The sequence below is a fragment of the Halichoeres trimaculatus genome, unplaced genomic scaffold (genome assembly GCF_033239565.1).
Source record: "Halichoeres trimaculatus isolate MK-OKI-2021-1 unplaced genomic scaffold, fHalTri1.1 fHalTri1_scaffold_2, whole genome shotgun sequence".
NCBI lineage: Eukaryota > Metazoa > Chordata > Actinopteri > Labriformes > Labridae > Halichoeres > Halichoeres trimaculatus.
Window position 1 is genome coordinate 4,952,986 of NW_027437180.1, and position 27,372 is coordinate 4,980,357.

Here is a 27,372-nt window from a genome sequence, read left to right on the forward strand (position 1 = left end):
GTGTGTGCTGAGTTCATACACAGGAGTGACTCAGTGTGTTAATATCTTTTATTTTAAAAAAGTATGTAATAGGTCTATATTTGTTACAGTAGACGTTTAGAGAAAGATGTGTATGAAGAACAACACAGTCACAGACGATAAAGACGTTGTGCCATAAGACTAACAGGTAAAGCATGAAGGAAGGCACAGTCGTAGTTTCACACACAATGCTAAGGGATCCTGGAGGACTGTCCACAAAGCTGCTTACATTTGTCTCAGTATGTCAGAGTTAAGGCACTGAGCCACAAGGAAGAGAGAAGATGCAGGAGAGCTGGCAGTAAATCAGGTGTGAAGCAGTCCGGACTACACGCAGCTCTCCACAGGGAAGAAACTTATATTTTTAGTAACAATTTAAAACTTAATGTTTTTCTTAAAAGGAAAAAAAATTAAATTTAAGAAGATTAGGATGGTCACAGTCTAACATTGATTAACGATTGATAAAGCCAGCACACAGATGAATTCTCAGGATCACTAAAATAATATATTTACCCTACTGTAATATAAACAGTGGTAGTGTTACATCATACAGAAAGAACTGGGGATTTTTAGACAATTTCTAAAAGTTAAGTTTTGAATTTGAAATCTTCTTGACTTCTTTTACGACTACATCAGTTTTTTTCTCCTTGTTTTTCTTCTCTTCATCTCACAACCTTTGGTGTCAAACTATTCCCTCGATCTGCTTTTCTGCTCGATCTTTTGCCCTGTGATCTTCATATCAGCAGTTAAACAATGAAACAACAAAGTACTTGTTAGTTTAAACCCACTCTGACTCTGACTGCAGCAGCAGGTGAACGTATTTAGGAGGATGATTTCTGTAGATAACAACAGAACTACTGAAATGCGTGTGTCCAGCTCTGTACAGTTACAGACGTAATCAGGGTTTAATCAGAGTCTCTGTATCTGTCTGTCTGTCTGGTGTGAGTAGACCCTTCCAGGAGGAGGGATGAGTGTGGATCTGTAGCAGCAATGATCCTGCTTTTTTTTTGGATAAAAAGTATAAAACTCCAGAGCTTATGCAGAATGACTGACTGTCGTTTGTGTTTACGGGACCTTTTCCATCCCACTGTTCCTGTCGTCGCTCTTAGCCGTGGCTTGCCCGCCCTCAGTCGTCGGCATGTGGTTGTGATGCAGAAACAAGATTGAGTCAAGGTTCTCAGGAGGAATGTTGGCTCTCTTCCTGTAGATGGATTGTGCGTCTCCCTGCACAAACTCCTGCGCGGCGCTACCTGCCACTGCTGGGGCTGCGAGGTAGGCCCGCGCAACTGTGGCCAACAGAGGAAACTGCACGGCCTTCATCCTCCACCACTGCAGGGGCTCCACGCCCAGGGTCACCCCCTTGTCGGCTTTGAAAACAGACATCTCCATGTCCACAGACTCCTCCACTGAGCTCTGCTGGACCTTTGGAGCAGAGCAGAACAGATCACCCAGGAGGAACTCCATCCCAGAGAGCCCACCACTCTGATCCCCTGGTTGTGCTTCTTCACTCTCATCAGGCTCCTCTTCATCACTTTCTTCTTCCTCATTTTCCGACTCTCTGAAGTTGATTGGGCGGCATTCTTTCAGGCGTTTGCTCCTCCGCAGGATCTCGCTGTCGGACCCTGGTGACTCAGGCGAGGGGCTTCTCTTGCCTTGGTCCTGCTTCTTACGTTTGCTTTTCCTGCCGTCCTCCTTCACAATCCTGACGGCCTCTTTCTTCAGCCAATCAAAAGTGGCTTTCTGCTCCTTGAAATTAACCAACAGAAAAATATTAAGATTGAGGGCAAGAGTACCCTATTCATTGCAGTTGCAAAAAAATGGTTTTACAGAGCAGATACAAAAGGCAGGGATCAAGAGTTTCAATACGCATATTAAATGACATCTGCACATGAACATAAACAGGAGTGTGTTTCTACATTTTAACGCTTCACCTTAAGAAACCAATCGCTATGAAGCATTAAATGAATTAAATTTGAAGTTTGAGGCTGTGGTGTGCCTCTGAGTCAAACAGGATTTTAATAGCGGTAGTTTTAGCCAATTTGTTATCGCAATTAGAGTGACTCTATAATTGGGGGTACATTTCATGTCCATGGGATATACTTTCACTAAATATCAGTTTCAAGGAGTGACCAATTTTTCAGTGGGTCATTTGGGTGATATTTCACATGTTCCATAATATATTATTTAGCTAAAAAATGCAAATCATGTGTTGGAATTTGCGGTTTTTGTGCTGTCCAATTTCTCAAATGCCAAGTTTGCTCTTCAAAACTAACATTAAAATTAGGGCTGTCATTTTAACACGTTAATTAGATTAATTAATCACACCGCAAATGAACGCGTTATAAAAATGAACGCAGATTAATCTGGATCCCAAACCCGCGGGGCGTTCAAAGACGCACTTATTTTCAAATGTCTGGCATTTACAAACCGTTTGTCCTACATGGAAAAAGTGGTGTTCTCGTCAGATTTTCAAATTTCTGACGGTCCCTGAATGTATCACACCTGAAGTCATGCTTTGAACCCGGGGGAAGAGATAGCATCGTTAAGGGAACTGCTGTCCACATCTCTTTTACTCACGTCCTTTTTGAAAATCTACAGGAAATCAACCGTTTGCTCTAGCTCAACTCTGTAATAAACAGGTAATTTTACACTCTCTACTGCATCAAACAAGCCCTGAATGATCGATAAATGTTTTGTATTTGAATCTAAAGAATACTTTGAAAATTTCCTTCCATCTTCCTGGTGTCATGTTTCAGCTTGGGGCTGCTCTGCACCAATGAGCAACAGTTTGTGGTTTCAGAGCATGTTAAACTGAGAATACTTCACTTTTCTTTGATCCAAGACTTGAAAAAAAGTGTTTTGTACATAGTTCCTCACAGTTTTTAGCCTTTAGCCCTGGTTCTCCTGACCTCATAGAAGTATAGAAGTTCATATTGCAGTGAAAAATGAGTCTACATCGAGTAAAAATGTGAACAGAAGCAAAAATCGTCCTAAAAATCAAATCAGCTTATCTTAGGTGCAGGACTGTGTAGATTTTGTACAGACAGAACCAAAGCACTTTTTTTATTTGTTCCTTATGCCTCAGGGTACCTAAAAATGTGCTGTATATATTTCCACCTTATTTTTAAATGTCTTTTAATGTAATTTTAATGTCCTGGAATTCAAATTCTTTGTTTTGGGACCTTAAGCAGATATGAGCTAAAATGCGATTTATTAGATTAATTAATTACAAATCCTGTAATTAATTAGATTTTTTTTTTTTCATCGCCTGACAGCACTAATAAAAATTAGCGGTGGGACTTGATTAAAAAAAAATAATCGAATAAATTATGCCATTTGTAATTAATTAATCATAATTAATCGCATTTCAATCACATCAATATTCATCATCAGAAGCAACACTTTTCAATTCAAACAGATTTTGTTAGAAGACTAAATCATAGAATATTCTCATACATAAGTTTAAACAACAAAATCCTGTTTATTTTGTTCAGAAGATATTTTTTGGGGGACACTACTTTCAAGTACATTCATCAGCCATTATGTGGTAAATAGTGCTGTCAGGAAATAAAAAAATAATCAAATTATTTACAGTATTTGTAATTAATTGATCTAATTAATCACATTTTAATCTTATATCTGCTTAAGGTCCCCACATAAAGAATTTGAATTCTAAGGCATTACAAAATCATAGTGCATGACTAATGAGTGAATGAATGTATTCCAATGAATACACGAAAAAGAGAAGATTTGTAAATCCTTTTTTTTTTTTTTCAACTGGACAATATTAATTAAAATGTCCGTGCTCCCTGCCTTTGACATTGGATTACTGTTTATTGCGTCTATAGAAGTAAATTATATTTTTCAGCGGTGGGAGGCGGAGTCTGGTGGAGCTTGTCAATCAAAATCCTGCTCGTAAACTACTGTGGGTGACAGCAGTGTGCTCTTTAGACCAGAGCTCAGCATGGATATGAGGAGAAATGTGAGATGACAGAGACACAGAGAGACGTTGTGAGTCAGAAAAGTTCAGGCAGCTCACGCTCCAACTGAGGATGTGTTGCTGTAGCTCAGAGAGAAAGAGCGGCGCCATCGTGAGGAAAGTCGACAGAGATCATGGAGAGGAGCAAAGGATGGAGCGCCTGAGGTGAACGCGATCAAAAAAGTTTGATTTGTCTGTTTTTTGGACCAAAAACAGGAAGAGAGACATAAAAGAAGAGAGTCCACTCTTCTTAAGTAACTTTGGTGTTTACATAGTCATAGAAAACAAGATTATTTGGGTCTTAGAGGATCATTCAAGATGCTCTGAAAATGGCCGGTAGCTAATGAGTTAATCTTGCGTTGATTTTTATAACGCGTTAATGTGCAGTGTAATGAATTAATCTAATTAATGCGTTAAAGTCACAGCCCTAGTTTAAATACATGTGTGTGAATAAAACTTTTAGTATTATCTGTCAAAAATAGTCATTAAAACACAGAAAAGGTGTTTTTTAAAGGTGTTTATCTGAATAGTTTATATAGATGAAGAAATTGTGAAGAAATATGAAGTGATTGAGATCAGGTGCAATGTTCAAGGTCTACAATAAGAGAGACACAAATGAAGAAAATTTCAACTGTGTTACTTTAATGTTGTAGAGACAGGTTTGTGCTGTCAACCATGTTACCATGTGTTGTCATTAGGGATGGGTATCGAATTAGGTACTTTTATAGGTATCGACCAAATTCAGCCAAAAGTATTGGGTACCGATTCATGAAAAATCAAAAGGTACCATGTTTAGGTACCTAAACACATCCTTGTGACTGTGAGGGAGTGGAAGAGTAGGTGATTATCAATTCTAGACAGGAACACAGCATTGCAAGTTTATATAGTGAAAAGTAAATATGGTAAATTGAAAAAAAATGAGATTTTATTATCAAACAAATGTATATTTAATACTACATAAACACAAAAAAGTACCGAAAACTGGTACTGTTGAGTACCAGGTACTGAGCATTGGTATCATATCGTTTCAAATGTGAAGGGTACCCATCTCTACTTGTGAACTGTGTTTCATGTGATTTTTGTGCCATAATTATTTTAAATTCTGTCTTAACTGTGATATAAATGATGAGGGACATTTCTAGGGAGCGTAGTCTGACATAGAAACGTTGAATAACTCTAAATTTACTATAATATGGATTCATGTTGAAAAAATAGTCACAACTTTTGTCCAAACACAGTTGACAAAATTATGCCCCCAATTTTTTTATTACTTAAATATTTAAGAATTCATTGGAGCTTGAGCTTGACAACTAATGAATTTTACACATTACACATTCTAGGTGTATTTCATTTGTAATAAAACAGAGTATGAAGCAAAAAAGCTTCTTTTTTCCACTTTTTTGTATATCTGCAATGTTCCCCTTAGTATGGAGTCACTTTTTAACATGTCTTTGATAGAAGTCATGAACGGGCAAGAAGCTGAACATTTTTGTCATTAACATTTTCACCTTGTTAGCTTTGTTCATTTTCAGGACCTGTCTGACCTTGTAGACATGATCAGTAACTGATGAGAGAAGGTTTAGGACACATCTCTGAACTTTGACCATGTGACTCACCTTTTCCTCCATGAATCCCAGCCCATGGAACTGGGGATCGAGGGAACATGCGACGCACAGCACCCTGTTGACGGCCGGGCTGTCGTAACAGCTCATCAGGTTCCTCCTCATCATCCTCTTCACCTCTTTCAGGATGGATGACGAATCCCCTGGCCGCGGCACGAGGTGGCGGGAGAGCAGGCCTGTGAGGATGGGTTTGATGAGCGACAGCCGGGGGAAGGGCTCCTTCGCCAGAGTTCTACACGCTACATCCAGAGGTTTGAGAACCAGACACAACTCTTCCAGAACTTTCCATTCAGCTCGCAGCAACGTGAAGCTTTGAGAGGATGTGCTGGAGGTGGAGTTTGCATGGCAGCTGCCAGATGTGCTGGATTCTGAGGCTGTGTCTTCTTTAAAGTCTTCTTTAATCTCCTTGATGGTATCAGAGAGGAGACTTTTGTGTTTGAGGAGTATGCTCAGAGCAGGATAAAGCTTATTCCACGTTAGCCGGCTGTGAGCCCACAACTTCAGCTCTGCATGTTCCTCCTTTGTCAGGTTCTGCATCAGGCTGTTAACATGCTGCTGGTTAATGCCTCTGTTTTGTGTTTGTGGCAGGAAGAAAGTTGACAGAATACCTTGGAACTGTTTTAGAGTCTTTGAGATAACGCTGTGTGACATCACTTCCTCGATGCAGCTTTGTACAGCGCTAAAGAAACATGGCACAGACGGGAGTCCTTCGATGGGCGCTCCGTGCTCTGAGCTGCTTTGTTCCTCTGATGACACGGAGTCGTCCCTCTCAAGAAATGTTGTAGAGTTAGGATGAGGGGCGCCGCCAGAGGCCTCTCCACCTTTACCTCCTTTTTTCGGCTCCATCTTGTTCCTCCCCTCCCCTCCGACCAGGAGCAGGTTAGGCTTGGAGATTCCCCACTCCTGTGCCATCATTTTGACTTGAGCCTCCACGGCGCGAGGGCTGGGGTCTTTGTCCCAGTTATCTGACACTCTCTGTGTTGCCAGAGCCAGGTTTCGAAAGTTGAACTCACCGTCTATAAAATGTGCCCAGAGGGTGAGGTACCTCTCAGTGTTGCCGTGCCAGTTGTGGAACCAAACATCCGCACTCAAAGTGATAAAATGCAGAACCTCCTTCTCACGGTTGGCAGGTCTCCCACGCCTCCTGGGCTCAAAGTCGATGGGAGCCATGTAGTCTGTCTCCTCCACTTCCTCCCTTCCAGCTTTCTTTCTCAGCAGCTGAGCCAGGCTCATCTTGCCTCTGGTGTGGTGTCCCTTCAGGAGGGTCTCAAGGTGAGACGATGAGGGTATCTCTCTGTAGTAAGGCAGCAGGGTATGGATCAGCTGTTTAAAGCCTTCCCCTTCCACCACAGCAGGGGGCTGGAGATCCGAGATGACGAAGTTGGTGATGGCATTTGTCACATGAACGGACAAAACCAGGGGGAGAGCGCTGACCTGACCACTGTGAGCCCCCGGGAGCTGAGAGCGTTGCTGACTTACTGTGGACAAAAAGCAGAGAATCTTTAATCAGAAAATAATCTTAAAAGCTTGAAGAATTCTTCAACAGAGCTGTTTGAGCAGTCACCAAATGTTGTTTGCATAACAAGGTGGGAAACAATAATTGGTTGCTTCAAACTGGGTCCAATGAAACTTTTCAGATCATCTAGATTTTGTTTTGCCCGGTATTTGATTTCTTGACTTGACATTACTCACACCACAGATGCCACCTGGGAATATTGCTAGGTTTTGGCATGAACCGGTAATAAAATCAAAGCTGGAGACCGAAGTTAACCAGGGTCTTCTCTGACCTTTTCTGCTCCCACCCTCTGGAACAACCTGCCTGAGGAGATCAGAACAGCAGACGCCCTGTCCTCTTTTAAAACACATTTTTCTCTTTCAACATGCTTCTACAAAATGTTTTCTTTTCTTTCTTAGGCAGTATCACAGGCAAGGTCTTCAATCTATCGATCCTTATAGAGCAAAAAATCATTACAAATGTGATCTCAAGACAAGGGTCTTAGGGGCCATTTACACGACAACGGTTTTAGGGTGAAACGCAAAAGTTTTGTTGCGTTTCAGCCTCGCGTTTACGCGGAAACACCGTTTCAGCCAACCTAAAACGCAAACTTTTGAAAACGGCCTCCAGAGTGGGATTTTTCTGAAACGCTGACATCACACTCTGCCTCGCGCTTGCGCATACAACAGGACAACAGTACCGTTGTTACGATCCTCGTGAACTACGGTGTTGTGCTTGTGCTGCTCAATCTGCTGAATCTGCTGACTGTCTTTGCACAAAATGTGCATCTTTTGCTCCATTTTTTAACTTAGTATTCCCCAATACACCAGATGATCGGCTCAACTCTACTTCGGTAGAGATCTCCCAAAGGCGGCTTCTGAACAAGACAGTTATAGCACCACCTACTGGCCTAGCATGCTTACTACAGCGTTTTCAGTCCATCAGCGTTTCCGTGTAAACGCAGATTTATTTCACTGCGTTTTTACAGTGTTTTCAGATAAAACGTTGTCGTGTAAACGGGGCCTCAAACAGGGTTTATGCTGAAATCCTGAGGTTAAATTCAAAACCTTTTTAAGACTTTTTTAAAAACCTTTCAAAAAGTCTTAAGACCTTACTGTGACTTTGAGCTGCTGTAAGGGACCGATCTTTGATGATTGTAGTTTTCATTTTGACATAAATTAGATAAGCTGAGAAGGAATAAAGCTTGAAAGAATAAATGAAACTAAAGGCAGGTTAATTGACATTCCCATTACCACAACTAGTAACAGTTATTTATGGCCAACTTGCATAAAATACATACAGACAGCTACAAAACTACTGGACAAACTGAGTTTGTCATCACATTAGCCTATGGATATGTTAGGCTGCTAACGCTACATTTAGCCCGCGCCTCACAAAATGACAACTTTGCTTGTTGTCACGTCTCAAACAGCAGTGCTACGTAACTGTATTAATAAGTAACTTATCTCATCGCGTTGCATCCAGTAAAAAGGTGATTTGAACAAAGAAAATTTGTTCCAAAACAACTGAGATCAGGGGAAGCTTTCTCTAAATCGTAAGAATCCAAAATCCCAGGTCATCAAAAGTCCGAGACATTTTCTCAGGAGGCTTGAGAAACTCTTGTGATCTAGCGTGAAATGTTTGAGACGCTAAAGCTTTTTCCAGATCCTCACGCTGGTCTGTGATGAGTGTGACGAGCAAAATGATCGTCCAATCACCAGGCGTGGTTATTTTTGACCCTGAAAACATTTTCAAACCACATGGACTATTCCCTTGGCAGATATATGGAATTGTTTGTCTGGCATGTCAGATAAGTTTGTAACAGTCACAAGGAAGAAAATAAATATTCATGAATACTTTTGGAGTCAAAGCTTAAATACCAATAAAATTTAATACCTCGTAACACTATGATTAAGACTTTATAATACTTTTAAAGGGCTTCAATTTTCCCACAGTTGATTTATCAACTTTTAATACTTTTTAAGACCCCGCGGACACCCTGTTAAATCTTTTATCTTTAGTGGTTGTAATTTTTCTGGTGTTTCACTTTAATTTATTTGGTCATAGATTTTTACCTTTTATATATTGTTTCATTCTCTACTGATGGTTTATGGTTTTATTCCAGTCCCCTCTCACTTCTTTTACTGTCCATTTTATTTTGTATAGTAATAATAATAATAATAATAATAATAATAATAATAATAACAATACTACACTTTATTTGTGGGTGCCGTTCATGACACTCAAGGTCACCTTATTTATTAAGTATAGTATTCTGTAACCCTGTGTTGGAAAGTGCAATGTAGATAATGTTTTTTTCATTATTATTCTTATAAATATTTAGTCACTAAAATAACCCACATGGCACTTCAGCTGTAAGCATATTGTCAAGTAAGATTTAGGGTCAAGTGTAGCACACCACTGAAACAAAACATAGCCTTGCAGTGACCTGCAATGTTTTGACTTGAAGTTTGGTTGAAATTTGGGTCATTTTTCCTATTTTGCAACCCTACTTGTGACACAACTTGTTACACCAACTAGAAATGTTGGTATAACCAAACTTTGGTTGTTTTCAGATACTTAAAACGTTCATATCACGGATGTCCTGCTCAGCTTGTTGCCGCCTAACCTCGTTCTCTGTGATGCTGAGTACATGCAGGTACTGAGTGTCTATCTTACTTGAGCCTCCTTAGCTAACAAAGCTGCACAGCGTCTGGTGTAAAACGAACAGCGCTGCCATCATGTTTTAAAGCACCTCTTATATCGTCACAAATGATGCTGCACAGCTCCTCGATGCGCTGCTGTGGGGGGAGCAAGAACAGTATTTCCAAAAGCTCCAGAAGACGGTAAAAGAGGGATTTCTCCTCCACGGCAACGCGCTGGCTGTCTAAAGTGACCGACTCAACCACCGCCTCGGAATTATTTTTCGCTTTCGTGCACACTGGGGGAGACTCATCCTCTCTTTTAAGGTCCAGAGTTTGGGTCAACCGTGCAGCAGCCCTTTCCACGCTCTCTCTGGCGAACTCGTCGTGTTCCGTTGCATGATAGCATTTTAAGTGTCGTATCAAATTGGTAGTGTTGAACGAGCATCGGTTTTGGCCGCCCCGCGGGACAAGTGTACCGCATATACTGCATATAGCCCTGGGGCTGTCTCTATTTTCCAGTTCGAAATATTTCCACACTGCCGACATTTTCCAAATACCTCACTTCTTGCTTTTGAAACACTAGCGCCCTGCGTTATGCCGTAAATGAGCAGAGTTTGCGGCAGCTGACGTGACGCTCGTCGTGACGACACGACTATGGTTTCAGGTTACTGATCCCTATCAGGCGAACGATCGATACACTCCTCCAAAAGATGTAAATGTTAAAGCAGACAAAATTTCAAACATTTGACACTGAATGGTTTTTGTTTACTCATGTATAATCCTACATTTTACTTCAATGGTCCGGGCAGGGGCACGTTTATCATCGCTATCATTTTTTCAAGTGAAAGACTCAACTTTTCCAGCCTGATATAGGGGCACAGCTGATCAAAAGTTAGGATTTTCCTTTGCTTTTGTTTCATGATGAGCCTAATGTTTTCACCAGATGAAAAGTTTGAACAGCAGTTTGCTTTTAGGTAAGGGTTGTCAACTGCATTTCACTCAGGACCACATTTTTTGCACTTACAGTAGGAGCTAGGTGCTATCATGAAATAAATAAAAACAATATTTTACCCTCAGTAATATATTATTCTGTTATAAAATAACTTAAATTCCATTTTTATGTCATTTGTTGTTAACAGTCTTGTTATTCATACTGCAGCAAAACACCAGGGGATGATTGAAGACTGTAGATTTCATGAGGCTGTCGAATTGTCCATCACTGTCAGGTACAGTGTGGTAGGCTGTAGAGAACACAGACTAAAGAAAGACCTTTTGAATATGTTTAAAGCTCTGAAAATGTCACTCTTAAAGAGATTTAAGAGTAAAGTTGATCCAAAAAAGCTCAGCTTTACCAAGGAATGGACTGAGTATGTATTTATAAGTGTCAACTTTTAGAAATGCCATAGCTATGTGCTTTATTTGTACCCAAACTGTCGCTGACGCTATGGAAAACAATATGAGGTGTCACAACAACAGCCGACACCTTGTAACTTAGACCGCTTACAATAAAGTGCTGCCTGTGCACCTAAATATTAAAGTCACCCAGTATGTATTTTGGAGGAGCTCTGCTTCTCAGAAAAAAAAAAATGTTTACTCTCCCATGTTACCTGTTCACACTTACTTGAAAAATAATGTTGGCATCTCATCTAGAATAAGCATTTTTTCCTGGGACCAGTATCATTTGTTGTCCTTGCACATTTTTTAAACAAATATAAAGTCTGAATACTTTTTAATCCACACTTACCTTTTTTTTCTTCAAATATTTTTACAAAATATTCCAACTTTTTGGAACTAAGGCCACAATAGAATACATAAACCAGAAAGCAAGAAGTCAGAAATTACAAAAAAAAAAAACTATTCAAAGACTTACAAAAGAGGAATGAGGACAATTAAAAGTGTAGCCATACTTAAATATGATGGTTTAACTTATGTAAGTAAACATATAATTCTTGTTAGTTTACAACCTGTCTTGCTGCTTTATTCATTGATTCATGTTGCTGTGAGGTTGCTATGTTATTGAATTCTTTGGGCGATTACCTTTAACTTCTCTTCTCTTGTAAAAATAATCTATATATACAGTACATGTTATGTAGTAGCAGTGACTGTTACCTGTGGTCTGAAGGCTCCGGTCCTTGGTAACGTCACGTGACTTGATGTGGTGTTTAGTGAGCAGGTGGTTTTGGAGATCTTGCACTCCTCCACCACAGGTTACATGATCACCACACAGTTTACACACTGCAGTGGTCCGGTCCAAGGGCCTACCGGCGGGGTCCGGCTCAAATCCAAAAAAGTACCACGGACTATGATGTGAAACATTGGAGTTACTCAGCAGTTTCTCAGTTCCAGGCAGAAATTCATACTTTTCTCCAGACTGGAAGCTTGGGGAAAAGGAGGGTAAGGCAGATCCAGAGGCCATGTCTGAATCACAAGCTGGATCTGTGTTTGTCACAGATGTCACATCGCTGATGACCGGCATGGGGCTCTGTGATTGGCTGTGGTCTGACCAAAGAGAGGAGCTACTGGGCTCTGGGAGGGTGACCAGCTGGATGTCTTGCAGGAGGCGCAGAACTGTCTCCTTGTTCCCATATTCACATTTTACATTTTCACCTGAATAACCCAATCAGGAGAAGTATTTAGAATGATGGCACTTAATTCAAATCTGATCCACAAGCTGATTAAATGTAATTTCATGAGTGAGGGAGTGAACTTACCCATCCCAAGACCCAACAAGGTTGCATAATCCTTGCCAATCCAGACCTTCAGCTCAGCTCCTTCTGGGATGGGCTGGGAAACCTTGTAATAGATGTGTCGGTAAAACTGGAAGATGACCAGGTTGTGCTCCTCCTCACTACTTGTGTATGTCACATACCTGAGAAAAAACAGATGTATGTCAATGTGAGCGGAAAAAAGTGCCTAACTGACAAACTGATGATTGCAGAAACACATACAAGCATGCAAGGTGCTTTTGCAGAGGAAAACACTCTGCGTTTTCACTACACCTAGAATTGCGTGAAACGTAAATCGTAATAAAGAAATGGTAATGGAAACACCACATTTTTTGAAAAACCCCTAAAATTCCAATACGTTTGTACGCTTTCATGAAGGGATGAGTACCTTTCACATTTGAAACGATACAATACCCATGCCCTGTACCTGGCAATCAGTACCGGTACTCAACGGTACCAATTTTAGGTACTTTTTTGTGCTGATGTTGTAAAAACATATCAATTTATTAAATATATATATATATATTTATATATATATATATATATATATATATATATATATATATATATATATATATATATATATAGATTTTTTTTTTTTTTCAATACACCAAATCAATTCTTCAATATATAACCTTGCAATGCTGTGTTCATGTCCAGCATGGAAAATTGCCTATCCTTCCACTCCCTCACAGTCACAACACAAGGACATGTTTAGGTACCTAAACACGGTCCCTTTAGACTTTATATGAATAGGTACCCGGTACTTTTGACAGAATTTGGTCAGTACTTAAAAAAGTACCTCATTTGGTACCCATCCCTACTCTCATGAGGTGGTTTTTCAGAAGTTTCAATATTGAAGTTACGATATTGAAGTTTCTTGCAAAAGTGCAATGGAAACACTCTTTTCGCAAAAGTATGGCCCCCGTTTACACGGAGACTCCCGCAAAGATTCTTCCTTTGAGTTTCCAAAAGCCACCCGCGTTTACATGGGGACAGCGTGATAACGATCCACGTTCATAAGACTCCAGGAGGACAAGTCACTTCTTCTGTTCTTTCTTTTTCTGCCGTTTTGTTGTGTGAGATGGTCAGCAATCCAACCATGATGTGCATTACCGCCACCTACTGGACCGGAATGGCTCAACTGGAAATGTGGCTGCGCGCGGAGTCTTCACCTGAAACTGCGAGTGCGCATGCGGTGACGTCGGCGTTTCACCCTGAAACGCTCTGCTCTGTGTTTACACGAGGCTGGATGGAGGAGCGGATTCAGATCTTTCCACTCTGGGGAGCGTTTTCAAAAGATTGCGTTTTCACGCGCAACGTGGTCTCAGCTAAACGGAAGGCCAAAATGCAACGTAATGTTTGCGGAATTGACCGTTTTCGGCGTAATGTAAACGGGGCCTGAATCATGTTGTCATAACAACGTACTAGAAGTGCATGATTTGGGGAAAAGGTGCGAATGGCGATGAGGTGGAAAATATTGCGATTGCGATTGTGCTTGCGATTTATTAAAAAAAGTTGTGTCATGAGTCTACAGACTTGCTTGGTTATCATGGAGAAAAATCAAGAAAAAAAGCAGAGATGGATTACTGAGGACTATTGTGTATAATTCTCAAAATATCCAAACTTACTGTATACAAACAACAATGTACAGCACAACAGTACTGTTTTGTTTGTATTCAAAATAGCACATTTATGCCACTTTTGCTTTGCATGATTTGACCAGGTAACCAAAATAACACCAAATAACAGAGGTAGAGTTTCTTTTTCGCCTTGAGCGCCTCACTTACTTCTTTGTGCTCCATCTTGTCTGATTAAACTGCCGCACCAGGGGGGCAGGTAGTCACACGACCAGTTGAAACAGTGACTGATTAGTCATCTCACGCTCGCTCTCTTACTCAGTTTCTCTCACACACACACACACACACACACACACACACACACACACACACACACGCTCTATTTTTTTTAAATAATTGCACAATCCCACCTCTTTTGCGATTACGAAATTGCATGTGCTGACATTGTGATTGCGCTAATCGTGTAGCACTACAACGTACCCCGTCAGTATGAAGGCATCATGACAGCTATGAGCGGGTCAGAGTCAGAGAGCAGCAGGAGGGAGGGGTGGAGGTCTGTGTGCGTGTGTGAGTGAGAGTATGTGAGCTGGAGATGATGATTTTCATCCAGTGTTTTGTTTTTGCCTGTTTTGAAGTCGGCATGATCACAGCCGACAGTTTGACCAGTGAACAAAAACACTACTGTTCATGAATCAGAATCATCACGAGTGCAGCATCCGGACAGATGTCACGTTTTACTTTACTCAAGTTCTTTGCAATTCTAGTCGTAATGGAAACACCGGCAAAGTGAAATTGTTCTTTATCAAAACTTAAAAAATATTGCTTTTGTTTGTGAATAGGTGTAATGGAAATGCAGCCACACATGTGAAAGAGGAACATTAAAAGAAGCATAAAGAAGAGCCCACCTCATCCAGTTAGCCTTGCTCTCATCAGAAGCATCCACGTAGATGAAAGAAGCATCATCTCTTATCTGAAAATAGAAGCAAAGTGTATGACAAATTTTATATGTTATTCCTGTTGGTAATCGACCAAAGTCACATTGATTCAAATCCAGTAGATGTACTTAAGAGCAGCGTAGTAAAGTCTTACCGCCCAGGCGTATTTGAGGTTGCTGGGCATTTGTCCTCTGCACATTTCTCCCACATATGGTCCGAACATGACCCCCTGCTGAAGCTGACACCTGGCGTACACCTTCAACTCTTCCCCTTGTTCTTCTCCAGAGGAGCAGGGAGCAGATATCCCACTCCCAGCATCTCTGCACAGGCTGAGACATGAAGGCAGGGACAGCACTGCCCGGGAAGGGCCGCCATGGAGCCAGGGATCTCCAGGAGGCAGCGCAGCATCTGGGACGTAGCTCTGGTTTGAGGCAGTTTGTAGAAACGGAAAGTCATCAAGGAACTCGTCATGGTTTGAGTCCAAACCTGGGGAGGCAGAAGTTGAGAAAAGTTTTGTTAAATATAGAACTAAAGTGGGATATTGCTGCAAAAAATTAAATGAAGAAACTATTTGTTCTGACATGCAGATTTATGTGTGTGTTTTTTTTTACAGGATGGCAGGACGGAGAGGACTGAATAAAACATGGCAGAGGTTTTTGGAAGATTTGATTCCACTTCACTGGGTTTTGTTTTATTTAAAAAGTATTGAACATTTGAAATTTCATGGCAAAGACAGAAGCTATTGGTGTTTTAAATTAATTTTATTTTGTTTGCTCTCCATAGAAATGCTTTTTTCTTTTTTTTGTGTCACATTGTGTCACAAAAGGGACACTGCAGCTGTTTGGCAGAGTGGGTGCGCTTCACTGAGCTTCTGTCAGGTGTGCCCAATTGTCCAGTGGTAGACCTGCTGAAGCAGCTGAATCGCTCTTTGGCAAAATCTTTCTCCACTTCTTACAGCTCCCGAGTGACGGTGTCGGCTGACTTTGATGGGTGCTTACAACCCTGGTGAAAAAAAAGTTATGCATCCTTACTTACAACAGGTGTAACAGGATGTATTTGAATTAAAACGGCATCAAGTGAATCAGTTCATCCTACCTGTGTACGATGACAGGAATAATCATTCTCCCCTCGAGTCCTGCATTACACAGGTGGTGCAGGGGCGTGTTTCTAATGCAGTGATTTGTGTATATGACTGATGTGCATGCTTCTTTGCACAAACGAGAAAGCATTGAGCCCAGATAATTGACTCCGAGGGGGTTGTTGTTGTACCACACTTCATCTGTGATCTCCTTTTTGGGCTGTAAGTAAAGGGCAGCTGCGTTGGGTGGAAGCTTGCTCAGGTACTTTAAAAGAGAAGTAACAGGACAGAATTCATTGCCTGGCTTTTCATACATGTAGCAGCGGTCCTTCTTGTTATAAAACTTTGACTTATCACCGAAGGATAAAGTGCAGTATCTGAGTCCTTTTGCATCTTGTCTGACAATAAATGAATCTGGCTTCAGATTCCTGTTGGCCTGTTTCCCTCGGCGACCAAAATAGATTTGTATGTCAAACCAGACTTTGTTCAGAAGACCCTTAGGGCTGCGGCTGTCCATCACATGTGAGTGTCTGAGGATGCGGATATCATCAGGCGTCAGTGAAGGATGGTGTTGTGCTCTGTCTCGACCAGACTGCCTTATTCTCTTAAGGACTCCCAGGAAGACCTTGTTGGCTGTGGTAAACTCAGCATCTCTCATAATACACATGGGGCGGCAGGCAGGAGGCTCTTTGAAGTAACGGTTCAGTCCAGCTCGCAGTGCAACATAACTAGCAATCCCATACATCTCTCCTTTGCTGGTCCGTACTGATCCATAAAACTGCCTCAGCATCCCATTCAGCTCGCTCTTCTCCACTGTGTTCAGATCCACCTGGAGCCTCTGGGACTCCAGCCAGCTGAGAAATATGCTCACTGCCCATGTTGTTTGCTTTCTTGTCAGCTTACTTATTTCAGATCTGCTGATTTCAAGTTCATCCAGCTCCAAGTCTGAAACAACTGCATGCCTGGAAGTGTCACTGGAATTCACCTCCACCTCCTCTTCTGACTCTTCCTCTTCTTTCAGAATGAGCCCTTCTGTTATTTCCGTGTCCACAAAGTCAAAATTATCCTGAGCTCCCCTCAGATCTGCATTCATACTGTCAGCCATTAGCTCCACGGGCTATTCTCAGTGTAGCTCTGTATTTACTGTGAAAGAAATCGAAGGATTCCGTCATTGGAACAAAGCGGAGTGATACCGTACCAGCGGTCAGGTTACGGTGCTGTATGCTGATTATACCACGGACATGATCAGCTGGGAGGGCCAGGAGACGATACTTCAAAACGCTAAAGATGGAGGCTATACCTGTCTGATCGTCGCACCAATCGCATGTCTGACGTTCTTTCCGACATATAAAACAGGCAAGACAATGAAAATATTCCTAAAACGAATAAAATTACATGTAAATATTCCCAAATGCTCCTGTCTGCTCCTTAATGGAAAAAAATCAACCACTGGGAGTTTGTTACATCTGCGCATGCGTATGTTTTGAGAGGGTTTGCGTTGCTTGAAATAATAATAATCAAAATTAAAATAAACGTATTATGTAGAGTAAAAAAATTACACTAACACCTGTTGAGGATGAAAAACAGTTTTCCTCTGTAACCTGATGTCACCCAAACAAACAGCAATTTTTTGGGACTTGACATCTCCAGTGTTAGCTTTCAGCCAAAATGCACGGTGGTGTTTAATGCTTCATTAATCAGACAAAGTGAGCACATTCAGTCTGTGCTAATGAAGTCGATATTCTATTATTCAACCTATACGACACCACGTGGTGAGTGCACTAACGAGTGATATACCATTATAGTGAGTGTACAACTATCCAATCACAACACCAGGGACTAGTTATCTTTTTTTAAATCCCTCCCCTGATTAAATGCACCTGTCTACATCGTGCAAACTCAAGAAACGTGCACAATTATTTGTGTAGACCAAGGGGGAAGTGAAATTACATGCATAGCAGTGCAGTAGTGCTCAAATTTAATGCACACTTTGGATGAACAGCTCTATAGTAACCAACTGTAAAGCCCCAAATATGATAGTAAATCACCTGGAAAGCCAAACAAAGATCCAGAATTCGTAGAAGGTGTGGGCTCAAAAAAATCTGCACGATGTCGACGTCTCAGATGACTTCTTAAATTTGTGGTATTTCCTCCCTTTGAAAGGACTACTTTTCGGCATAAACGGCAAACGGCCTCGCGAGAATTCAGCGGCTGTCCCTTTTCGTCCGCCTTTAGGCCAAAATACATCCACACGATGGATTTGCCCTTAGGTTTACTGATAAGATCCATGATTCTGTTATGCTTCCTGCAGACTGCCCGCTCTATCTACAGCCTCACGGTTTCGAGAGTTTAGGATGGTCGGGGGAAGAAAATTCCCCTTTGGATCCTTACTCTTTGGTTTGTTATGGTTGGTTGTAAGCAGCAGGATTGCGATAGCGCCAACTACTGGACTGGCGTTATCATTTCTCCTATTTTTTAAAACTTTTTACAAATCATAGATACGTTACAAATGAGCAATACACAACATGAGGTACATTTTGACATGTCATTTTTTGATATGCAAAGAGGTAGCCAGATAAATTAACAAATATTAAGAATATTAATATTATATCAATAATATTATATATATTATTATATCAATAATATAATATTAATATATCAATAATAATTAGCACAGACTGAATGTGCTCACTTTGTCTGATTAATGAAGCATTAAACACCACCGTGCATATATATATATATATATATATATATATATATATATATATATATATATATATATATATATATATATATATATATATATATATATATATATATATAGTATATAATAATAATTTATATCAATAAATTAAAAAAATTAAATACAGTATTTTTCATTTTATTTCATTTCATAAAGCATTTTAAATACAGTAAACCCTCTATTGCTGAATGTATCATATTTGGTACATGAGTTTCAAAGACCTCAATCATTGCTAATTTTCAAGAGGTTCCTGTAAGAATCACAGCTAAGTTATTGCTCATTTTATAAAGCAAGTTTGTTTTTTGTTTTTTTCATTGAGGGAATGTATATTTACTAAAAGCTTTTCTAAAAACAGTTTCCAAATACTCCCAATGAATCAAATATGGTACAAAAATATAAAAGCAAAATGATACGGCAGTATTTTTTGTGTATTTTATTAAAAAGGTAACATCTCAGTTCCAGAAAATTAGAATTTTGGCTACTTTTGATGGTTTTACAAATCCAATCAGTGGGGAAGATACAGGAACAATACAACATATAAATTAAGTTCAAGGTCAATAGAATATATATAATGTTTGTGCAATATATGATATGCTATATAAGTGATCTTGAAATAGTCTCATGTTTATACATTTGCCTCATCGATGATTTAAAATCTGATTATTAGGACCAAAATTTATTTGTAAAGGCTATTTCTCAGTTTCTGTTGGTGACCAATCCATTTACAAAAAGTTCCTTTGATGACACTACACCTGCAGCAAAAATTTAGCAGTGAGAAAGGGTTTGGTGGATTTATTTTGTAGTAATGGTGGATACTGGAGCTGCACTGTCAAACAGAAAAAGGAGGTCAGAGTGGAAGAAAGTTAAACAGGAGAGTGATAGAGCACTGGTTAAAATGCGGGTTAAGCTGTTAATGATAACGTTCACTCCAACCCTCATGCAGCAGTTATTCTGCAGTGGTCTGTTCAAACTTGAGAGACGGACAACCTTCAGCTGTTAGTGACAAGGCATAAAGCTTACTGTATTTGTTGTAAAGAAATATTGTGAGAATTTTAAAGACCTATCTGAGCTCTGTCTTCATTGGTTTGGACCATGATATTATCCTTCCACAAGTTTTGGTTGCATGTACAGTATAATTCACCTTTGAAACATTTGGAAAAAAAGATCATAGTTCTGGAGGCATGGTGGCTTTTATTTTGGCATGGCGGTGCGCCAGACATTTACATGTAGTTCTTAAGGACTGGACTATTAGGTATTAGATGAAATTTAATCTAATTAAGGCTTTTCAGTCTTATTATAAGTAAGTTCTTATTAGAATTATCAAATGTAAACTGTATGAGACACTAACAGTAAATATTTCTATCATATTTACAGAAAAAAACTTGCAGCATTCAGCACTGTGCACCACTGTGTAAAACCTGAGATATTATCATAAAACAAGGCTCGATTTCAAGTCTAGCATTTTTGGGACACATATCATCTTTCCGTTTTTTTGACAGCTGTTGTATTCGTGACAGCCACAGATACAAATTTCAGAAAGACGCCAGTTAACACGGTCACATATTGAACCGCAACACTGGTCCCTCTCCACACAAAGCACAGTGGTCGTTTTTGAGCAGGATTCTCCCAAAACGTCTCTCTTTTCCCGGACACAGCCTGTCCCTGAGCAGGGAAGGTGTTCAGAAGCTCTGACAGAGACCCACTTGGTTAGGTACGAATCAACTTCGTAGAAGGCTGGATACCCAGGAGTTCACCCAGAAGTTACCTTCAAAACTGCTGATCCTCCACGATGGTGTGCCCTGGTTTCCCCTGGTCTTCTTTTTGAGATGAGGCAATAAGCTCTGTGCTTCAGTTTTGTGTTTGGCCTGTAAGTGGTATATGAGGCTGGAGTTGGTGCGGTGGTAACTCATTTCACGTCGACAATAAGTGCAAATAACTTTGGTCTTGTCAAGCGAGCCATCCGGCAAAACTTTGAAGAGAAAGGAGCCATTCAAAATTATTTTGTGTTTTTTCATTTCTAATCGAGGATGTTTGTTTCTTCCCGCCACAAACGACGTTCCGGCTGTGAGACTGTTGTATCCCGTTACATACGGGGCGGGCCGAGGGACATAAACACCGAATGTGCGTGCGGCAAAATGACATGTGGCGGAAAGCGGAATCTACTTTTGGTCAGATATTGAATGGAGAAAAGTCTGGACGTTACCACAAAAAATATTTTTAACAAAAAAAGTAAAAGAGGTCTCATTAAATTGATACATAGATTCTACCCTGAAAAACAATACATGTCAAAATTTAAGAGTGACATGTTAACTGTTCTTTCTGCCAAAACCAACCTGAAATATGTGCTCACTTATTTTGGTTCTGTGACTCCACTTATAGATTCTGGAAGGACTTCCACAAGTTTATTACTGATTTTGTTTTCTCCGATTTTCACCTGTATTATAAAAAGGCTATTTTTGGTTTTCATTATTATAACCATAAATATAATAATGCTTTCTTCCTTATAAATATGCTCTTGTTGTTAACCAAGTTCCACATACACAAATGTAAATTCTTGAACAGAAAACCGAAACTCTTTGTATTGAAAAGGGAACTTAAACAATATATGAGGACAATCTCCAAATCCACAAACACTAAGGCTTTAAAAACTTTCAACATTTGCAAAGAATTTAACTTGTTTACATAAAACGCATTCTCGCACAAGATTTTTTTTCTCCTTTTTTTGTATTTTTCTTTCCTTCTCATTTTATTAACTTTCCTGTCTCGTTTGTTATTGTATTTGTATTTGTGTTACGACTCTTGAAGTTGTCAATGATTCAATAAAAGGAAAAAAAAAAACAACAACCTACTTGTTGGTCTCGTTGTCTGGCCTGATATACAAACCGCGGTTACTAACATTAGAAGAACACCTGACAGATCTGAAAGTATCGACCATCTTTGCCTCCAAATCATGAAACAGGCAGATGGTTGGTCTGAGCAGAGCAGATATGAGATGAAGTGAGTCTGACTGTTTTTATTTACCTTTAACTTTTTTTCTCAGCTCCACCATTTGCAGCAAAAACAGTGCATCTTTCTGAGATAGAGTCAGTTTATTTCTTGAGGCCTAGTCCAGCATTTTCACTCTTCTTTTTTTGTAGCGAAAATGACTTCAATATTATGACAGGTCTATCCTATAGTATGCAGAGCATATTGATGACTTTCTATATATTTCATTCCTTTTATGACTATTTTAAAGGTCAATTCAACAGCCAAAACCACTTTAATTTACAAAGTGAACACTCTGAACAACTCCAAATATAAATCCCTCAAATAACAGAAGGCACAACCTTACTCTGGCTTTTCTTCTACCACCAAAATGGTTGTCACTCTTTTTCTTGCTGTTTTTATATTCAAAGAAGAACTATTGTACAAAACTTTATAACTCTAAAATTACCCCACTGTGTTATCTACATATCTTTGTTTTCTGTTGCTCATTTCTGATGATGTACCTAAAAGTTCTGCCCCTACACTTCAAGGATAAGATCAGATAATCCTTTATTTGTCCCACATAGGGGAGATTACAGCAGAAAAGTGAATAGAGTGGATAGTGCAAACAATACAATGAAGAACATATAAAATAAGGGTATCTTTGAAAAAAAAAAAGTGTCACAAATGAAACAAGTAAGAAAAATGTACAGTCTAATAACACAACACAATTTAACATGAGTAATACAGAGATAATGTGTCAAAAACTAAGGAGTGGATGAAATTAAGTAAAGTGCATAAATAAACAAATAAAAATAATCATTGCATGTTTAGAACATGGTGTCTTGCAGCACTCAACAAGAGTGGTTATTGCACTTTTGTCCATTCTATTCTGGGGTGTTGGTTATAGTGTGACCACCAGAGATGGAAAAAAAACAGTATCTTTTCTTCTTGAACTTTGATAATTTAGCATCACATTTTTAGAAGGAAAACCTGAATTTAATTCACATAAATAGTAAGTTGAGTTGAAGGTCCTATTTTCAAATTATGTAACTACAACATCGTTTTAAAAAATATGACACCTAAAAGTATGAGAATTGCATGTGTAACCATACTTTTGGGACACGTCTTAATAAGGTTATATGGAAGCGAAAATACACAACAAGTAGGTATGTTGATATGGAATACAATCTCAAAAGGGAAGAACCCATTGTGGGATCTAAAGCCTGGTCTCACCCTTAAAGGCTTCAACACGGAGGAACACTTTAGCATGTAAATGGTGGGGCCTGGGATCAAACCTCTGCCTTCCAATCCAGAGAAAACCATTTCTACCAATAACACATACGCAGTCACCATCACACCTCAGCTTATGGTTAAAGTTTCTACAGCACGCAGCTTTGTAAAATACTTGATTCTGTTAAAAATTGGACATACCAGACTGTTAACCTAGAGTGACACCTAGTGAACAAAAAGTCAACTACACTAATGACACTGTAAAGAGACGCACTGTCAGAAAATACAGTCAGGCCTCATTTATTTGATGAGTTTAGAAAATGATTACTATATATTGAAAATGTGAGCATGTATGTGAGTGAATAGCGTATTATCTGTTGGTGCAATGACAATAACTATAGCATGACTCAATTGTTTTTGATACAGTGAATATGGACAGAAGACAAAGGAAAGAAAGAAAGAAAGAAAGAAAGAAAGAAAGAAAGAAAGAAAGAAAGAAAGAAAGAAAGAAAGAAAGAAAAGTTTTGAGTTTTGTAGTGAGCAAACTTTCACAGTATTAAATCAACAAAGATCCATGGACTACTGTGAAACATTAAACAGGTCTGAGAGGCATTAGTAAGACATGGATATGCAAGGAGAAGCATGAAAAAGCTTGGTTCCTCAAAAAAAAAAAAAAAAAAAAAAACACTGAGGCATAATTCCACTCTTCAGGCAGTACGTGTTAGCTGCAACCACACAAGAGTATTTGACCAACTATTACCACTCAGAATGGCAAGGTGCAGTTTGTATTAGTAAAGATCTCTGTGAATGACACCAACTACAGTGTTACTTTGTCAAATCAACTGTGAACAGAGGAAATCTAAGGACAAACCTTTGAAGACATAGTTATAAATTCAGTGTGCTGTCAAAACCTATAACAAAGTTAAAGTTGATAATGTTTTTTTGTTTGGAGACTGACTGTGTTTATATAGTCTCACTCAACATTTTGCAAGGTTTGGACTCAGCAACTTTTTGAACTGCCTCTGCATTTGATGCAACTATGCAGCTGATGACTAAGACATTGGTGATGCTGATGTTGCTGTTAAGGAATCTGGATGATGACTGATTTTGGAGAATGTTGGAAATTCAGATTTGATGGAAAAAATGTTTTGCCTTCATGACCTTCTGTTACATAACACCTGCATGTTTCAAATGCACTCACCAGCTTTGCTGCTGTTGTCTGGACTGCAGGACTCGATCTTGCTGCACTCCTCCCTTTCAGAGGTGGTTGGGATCCCATAGTTCTTCAGAGTGCTCTCACATTTGTGCCCGGTCACAGTCAGTATTTCACGATTCTCCAAACCAGCTTGAGAGAGGAGCTGAATAGCCGTGCTCTTCAGGCTGTGGTTAGTGTATCTCCTGGAGAGCCCAAGTGTCTCACTGATCTCAGGCAACAGTTTGCCCAGAAAATTGTGTCCCATGGGCTCACGAGAGTACCACACCTGTTGTTTGTTAAGTACCTGCTGGTCTAACTTGAGTGGGTGAAGAAAAAAAGCTTTGGCATCAGGGGGACAACGGTCCACATACTTCTTAAAGCAGGCGAGAGGGCAGTTGGGATTTCCAGGCTGTGCATAGATGCATCCTCTGTAGTTCTCCTTGCATGAGTCTTTTGCATCTTTGTGGTTGACAGTGCTATGAGAAAGTGAAATGTACTCGTTCCCTTTCTCGTCCTGGTTCAAAATGAAAGAGTCTCTCTTCAGCTCTCGGATCCCTTCTCTGCTTCTCCATGTCAGATAGAGCTGGACTTCAAACCAAACTTTTCGGACAAGTCCACTCGCTGTATGTGGAGACAGCAACTCAGAGGACCTGATGAGCTGCAGATCTGCAGCTGAGATTGGAGGATGGTGGCTGACATCTTGTCCGTTTTTGCGAAGGTTTTTAATGACAGACTGGAATACCACATTGCTTGACTTGAATGTTGGATTAGTCATGATACTAAATACTGAGAAATACCGATTTAACCCAGCCCTTATAGCTATGTAACTAGCAATTGAGTATGTTTTCCCATTATTATTTTGTACTGATGCATAAAATGACCTCAGCACTTGGTTGAGCTCTTCTGCACTGTAACTGTCACAGTCTGTTGACATGTTCTTTTCATTCAACCAGTCATGCAGCACTGCCATTGCCCAAACCGTATTCCGTTTGGTGTTTGCTTCATGTCTGCTTTCTTCGAGGTGGTCGACTTCTCTGTCACTCAGTTCTCTGTGTCTTTTAACCCCCCTCGCTGGCTCTGTGTGATCATCCTCTTCCCTTTTCGTTTTCATGGTGGACTGATCAGCTGTTGTAGACGGGTCAGAAGTGTCGAGCTCTTTGAAGAAATCAAAAGATATGTTTAAAATGTTCTCCAAGCTCTCCATGGGATCAATGCCTACGGTTGTCCCACCAAGCCAACATGCTGGGTGGAGTTTTCTGGACTTCTCTCCGCAGCCTGATTTGATGTGTTGTTTGTGGTCAGGTCTGTGTCCTCGGCAGGGGTCTGGTACTCAAAGCAGCAATCTGATATCAGGAGGACATACTTCTGAATCCGGGCCTATCCGTATCGCGCATTTAAAACAGTAATAAGAGTGAAACAGATGCAAAAAATATCCTTGTTTCGACCGGTGCCATATGCCAGTCTGTCTTCTTCACATTTCTGAGCACGCTATGTTTACCTTGTCATGTTTGCTTGATTTCTCCTTGTGCTCCTCCTCACACGGACTCTTCAGCCTCCATCTACACAACAGCACTTCGTCTAAAGGAGTTGACACGAAACCTTAACTGACTGTTAGACTGTTTTACCTAAAAGAGCTGCTCTGCTGCTGACTTTGGACTGTATAATACTGCTGCTGGCTGCAAACGGAACAATAACACAGCCTGGCCGACAATGGGTAACACTGTTTATAGTCCGTTATGGAACACAGTTAGTATTTCAGGGTTCCGGTTAAAGCAATTCAGATATGACGAAGATATCTTGGTTAAATTGTATCATTCCCTTGACTTAGAATTGGTCTAAGTTGAAAAAGAAGCATTCTGGGATTTTTTTCTTTATTTTGCAGCCGCTTCTTCTCCCTTCAACGCGTGCTTCATATCAAGTTGACTTTGAATCGCCGACAGGTTGCCAGGTCTTGTGACTAAGACTGCTGTCAGTCTAAAAGTCTATCAGAAACTTTTTTTTTGACCACGATGACAAAACAGGGGGGAAAAAGGAAAGAAAAAAAAAAAAAACACGCTGAATAAATTGAATCTTCTAGTGACCTAAATTTACCCTTGAGGCACTTTCTGGCACACTGAGCCTGTATCGAAATCTTTTTTTTTTTACAGTCACTCCAAAATATTATATTTTGGTTGTTGTTGTTATAAACCTTACATGTAAGTGACTTAATGTATACTTAAGGTAATCTTCTAAATTATTCAAAAATGTGTTACAAACATAATTTAAACTTTTCATTACACCTTAGATAAAATGCTCCAAATGGAAATTCCTTGACAATAATAATAATAATAATAATAATAATAATAATAATAATAATAATAAATAAATAAATAAATAAATAAATAAATAAATAAATAAATAAATAAATTAATTAATTAATTTATAATAGTAATGATAATAATAATAACAGAAATGTCAAAATGTACCAATAGTTTGTTTTTAATATTAATAATAATTTTTTTAAAAAAAAAGCAAATAAAGGCACTTGAGGCTCTTTCTGGCACACTGGGCCTGCATTGAAATCTTTTTTTTTTTTTTTTTTTTTTTTTTTTACAATTACTCCAAATATTATTTTTTTGGTTATTGTTATTAACCTTACATGTAAGTGACTTGATGAATGCTTAAGGTAATCTTCTGATTTTTTTTTTTTTTTTTCAAAAAACGTGTTGCAAACATAATTTTAACCTTTCATTACACCTTAGATAAAATGCTCCAACTGGAAATTCCCTGACAATGATAATAATGATAAATAAATAAATAAATAAATAAATAAATAAATAAATTACAATAACAATAATAACAATAGTAATAAAATAATGATAATAATAATAATAATAATAATAATAATAATAATGACAGAAATGTCAAAATGTACCAATAGTTTGTTTATAATATCAATGATAAAGCAAATAAATAAATAAATTAATTAATGAATAAGCCTTCACATACTACAAAGTGTGGAGTAAAATTTGTTTGATAAAAACAGCAATGGATGACAGCAAACTCATCAACTGCAGTGGTCCCTCAATTAAACACTGTCAAAGGATAACAGATGTAAATTGTTAACGTAAACTGAGAAAGCAATCAACACACCAAATTCCAAAGGTTCAACGTCAAAAGACT

General features: G+C 39.3%; 1 protein-coding gene across 6 annotated transcripts; it reads right to left on the reverse strand.

Moving 5' to 3' along the window:
- Nucleotides 1-3: 3 nt before the first annotated feature.
- On the reverse strand, nt 4-25,918 carry LOC141802402 (uncharacterized). 6 transcript variants are annotated; one of them, XM_074685977.1, is made up of 9 exons: nt 18,124-18,211; nt 16,093-17,218; nt 15,902-15,999; nt 15,152-15,483; nt 14,968-15,032; nt 12,468-12,625; nt 11,866-12,363; nt 5,611-7,094; nt 4-1,761 (listed from the first exon to the last, which is right to left on the reverse strand). In XM_074685977.1, the coding sequence occupies exons 2-9, from the start codon at nt 17,178-17,180 to the stop codon at nt 1,081-1,083; spliced, it is 4,404 nt and encodes a 1,467-aa protein (XP_074542078.1). In that variant the 5' UTR covers nt 17,181-17,218; nt 18,124-18,211; the 3' UTR covers nt 4-1,080. The 6 variants fall into 6 exon arrangements, with proteins under 6 accessions (XP_074542078.1, XP_074542063.1, XP_074542070.1 ...); XM_074685962.1 differs by lacking the exons at nt 15,902-15,999; nt 16,093-17,218; nt 18,124-18,211 and adding exons at nt 24,217-25,553; nt 25,709-25,918; XM_074685969.1 differs by lacking the exon at nt 18,124-18,211 and having other exon boundaries at nt 16,093-17,813.
- Between the last annotated feature and the right edge of the window lie 1,454 nt (nt 25,919-27,372).

Bases quoted from the DNA above. Each gene is read 5' to 3' on its own strand.
- LOC141802402 (XM_074685962.1), bottom strand. From the start codon at position 25,414: ATGGAGAGCTTGGAGAACATTTTAAACATATCTTTTGATTTCTTCAAA. The intron at 15,033-15,151 runs GTAAGACTTTAC...TTCTATTTTCAG, and splicing joins ACCTCAAATACGCCTGGGCG to ATAAGAGATGATGCTTCTTT. The intron at 7,095-11,865 runs GTAACAGTCACT...TTTTGTCCACAG, and splicing joins CCGGAGCCTTCAGACCACAG to TAAGTCAGCAACGCTCTCAG.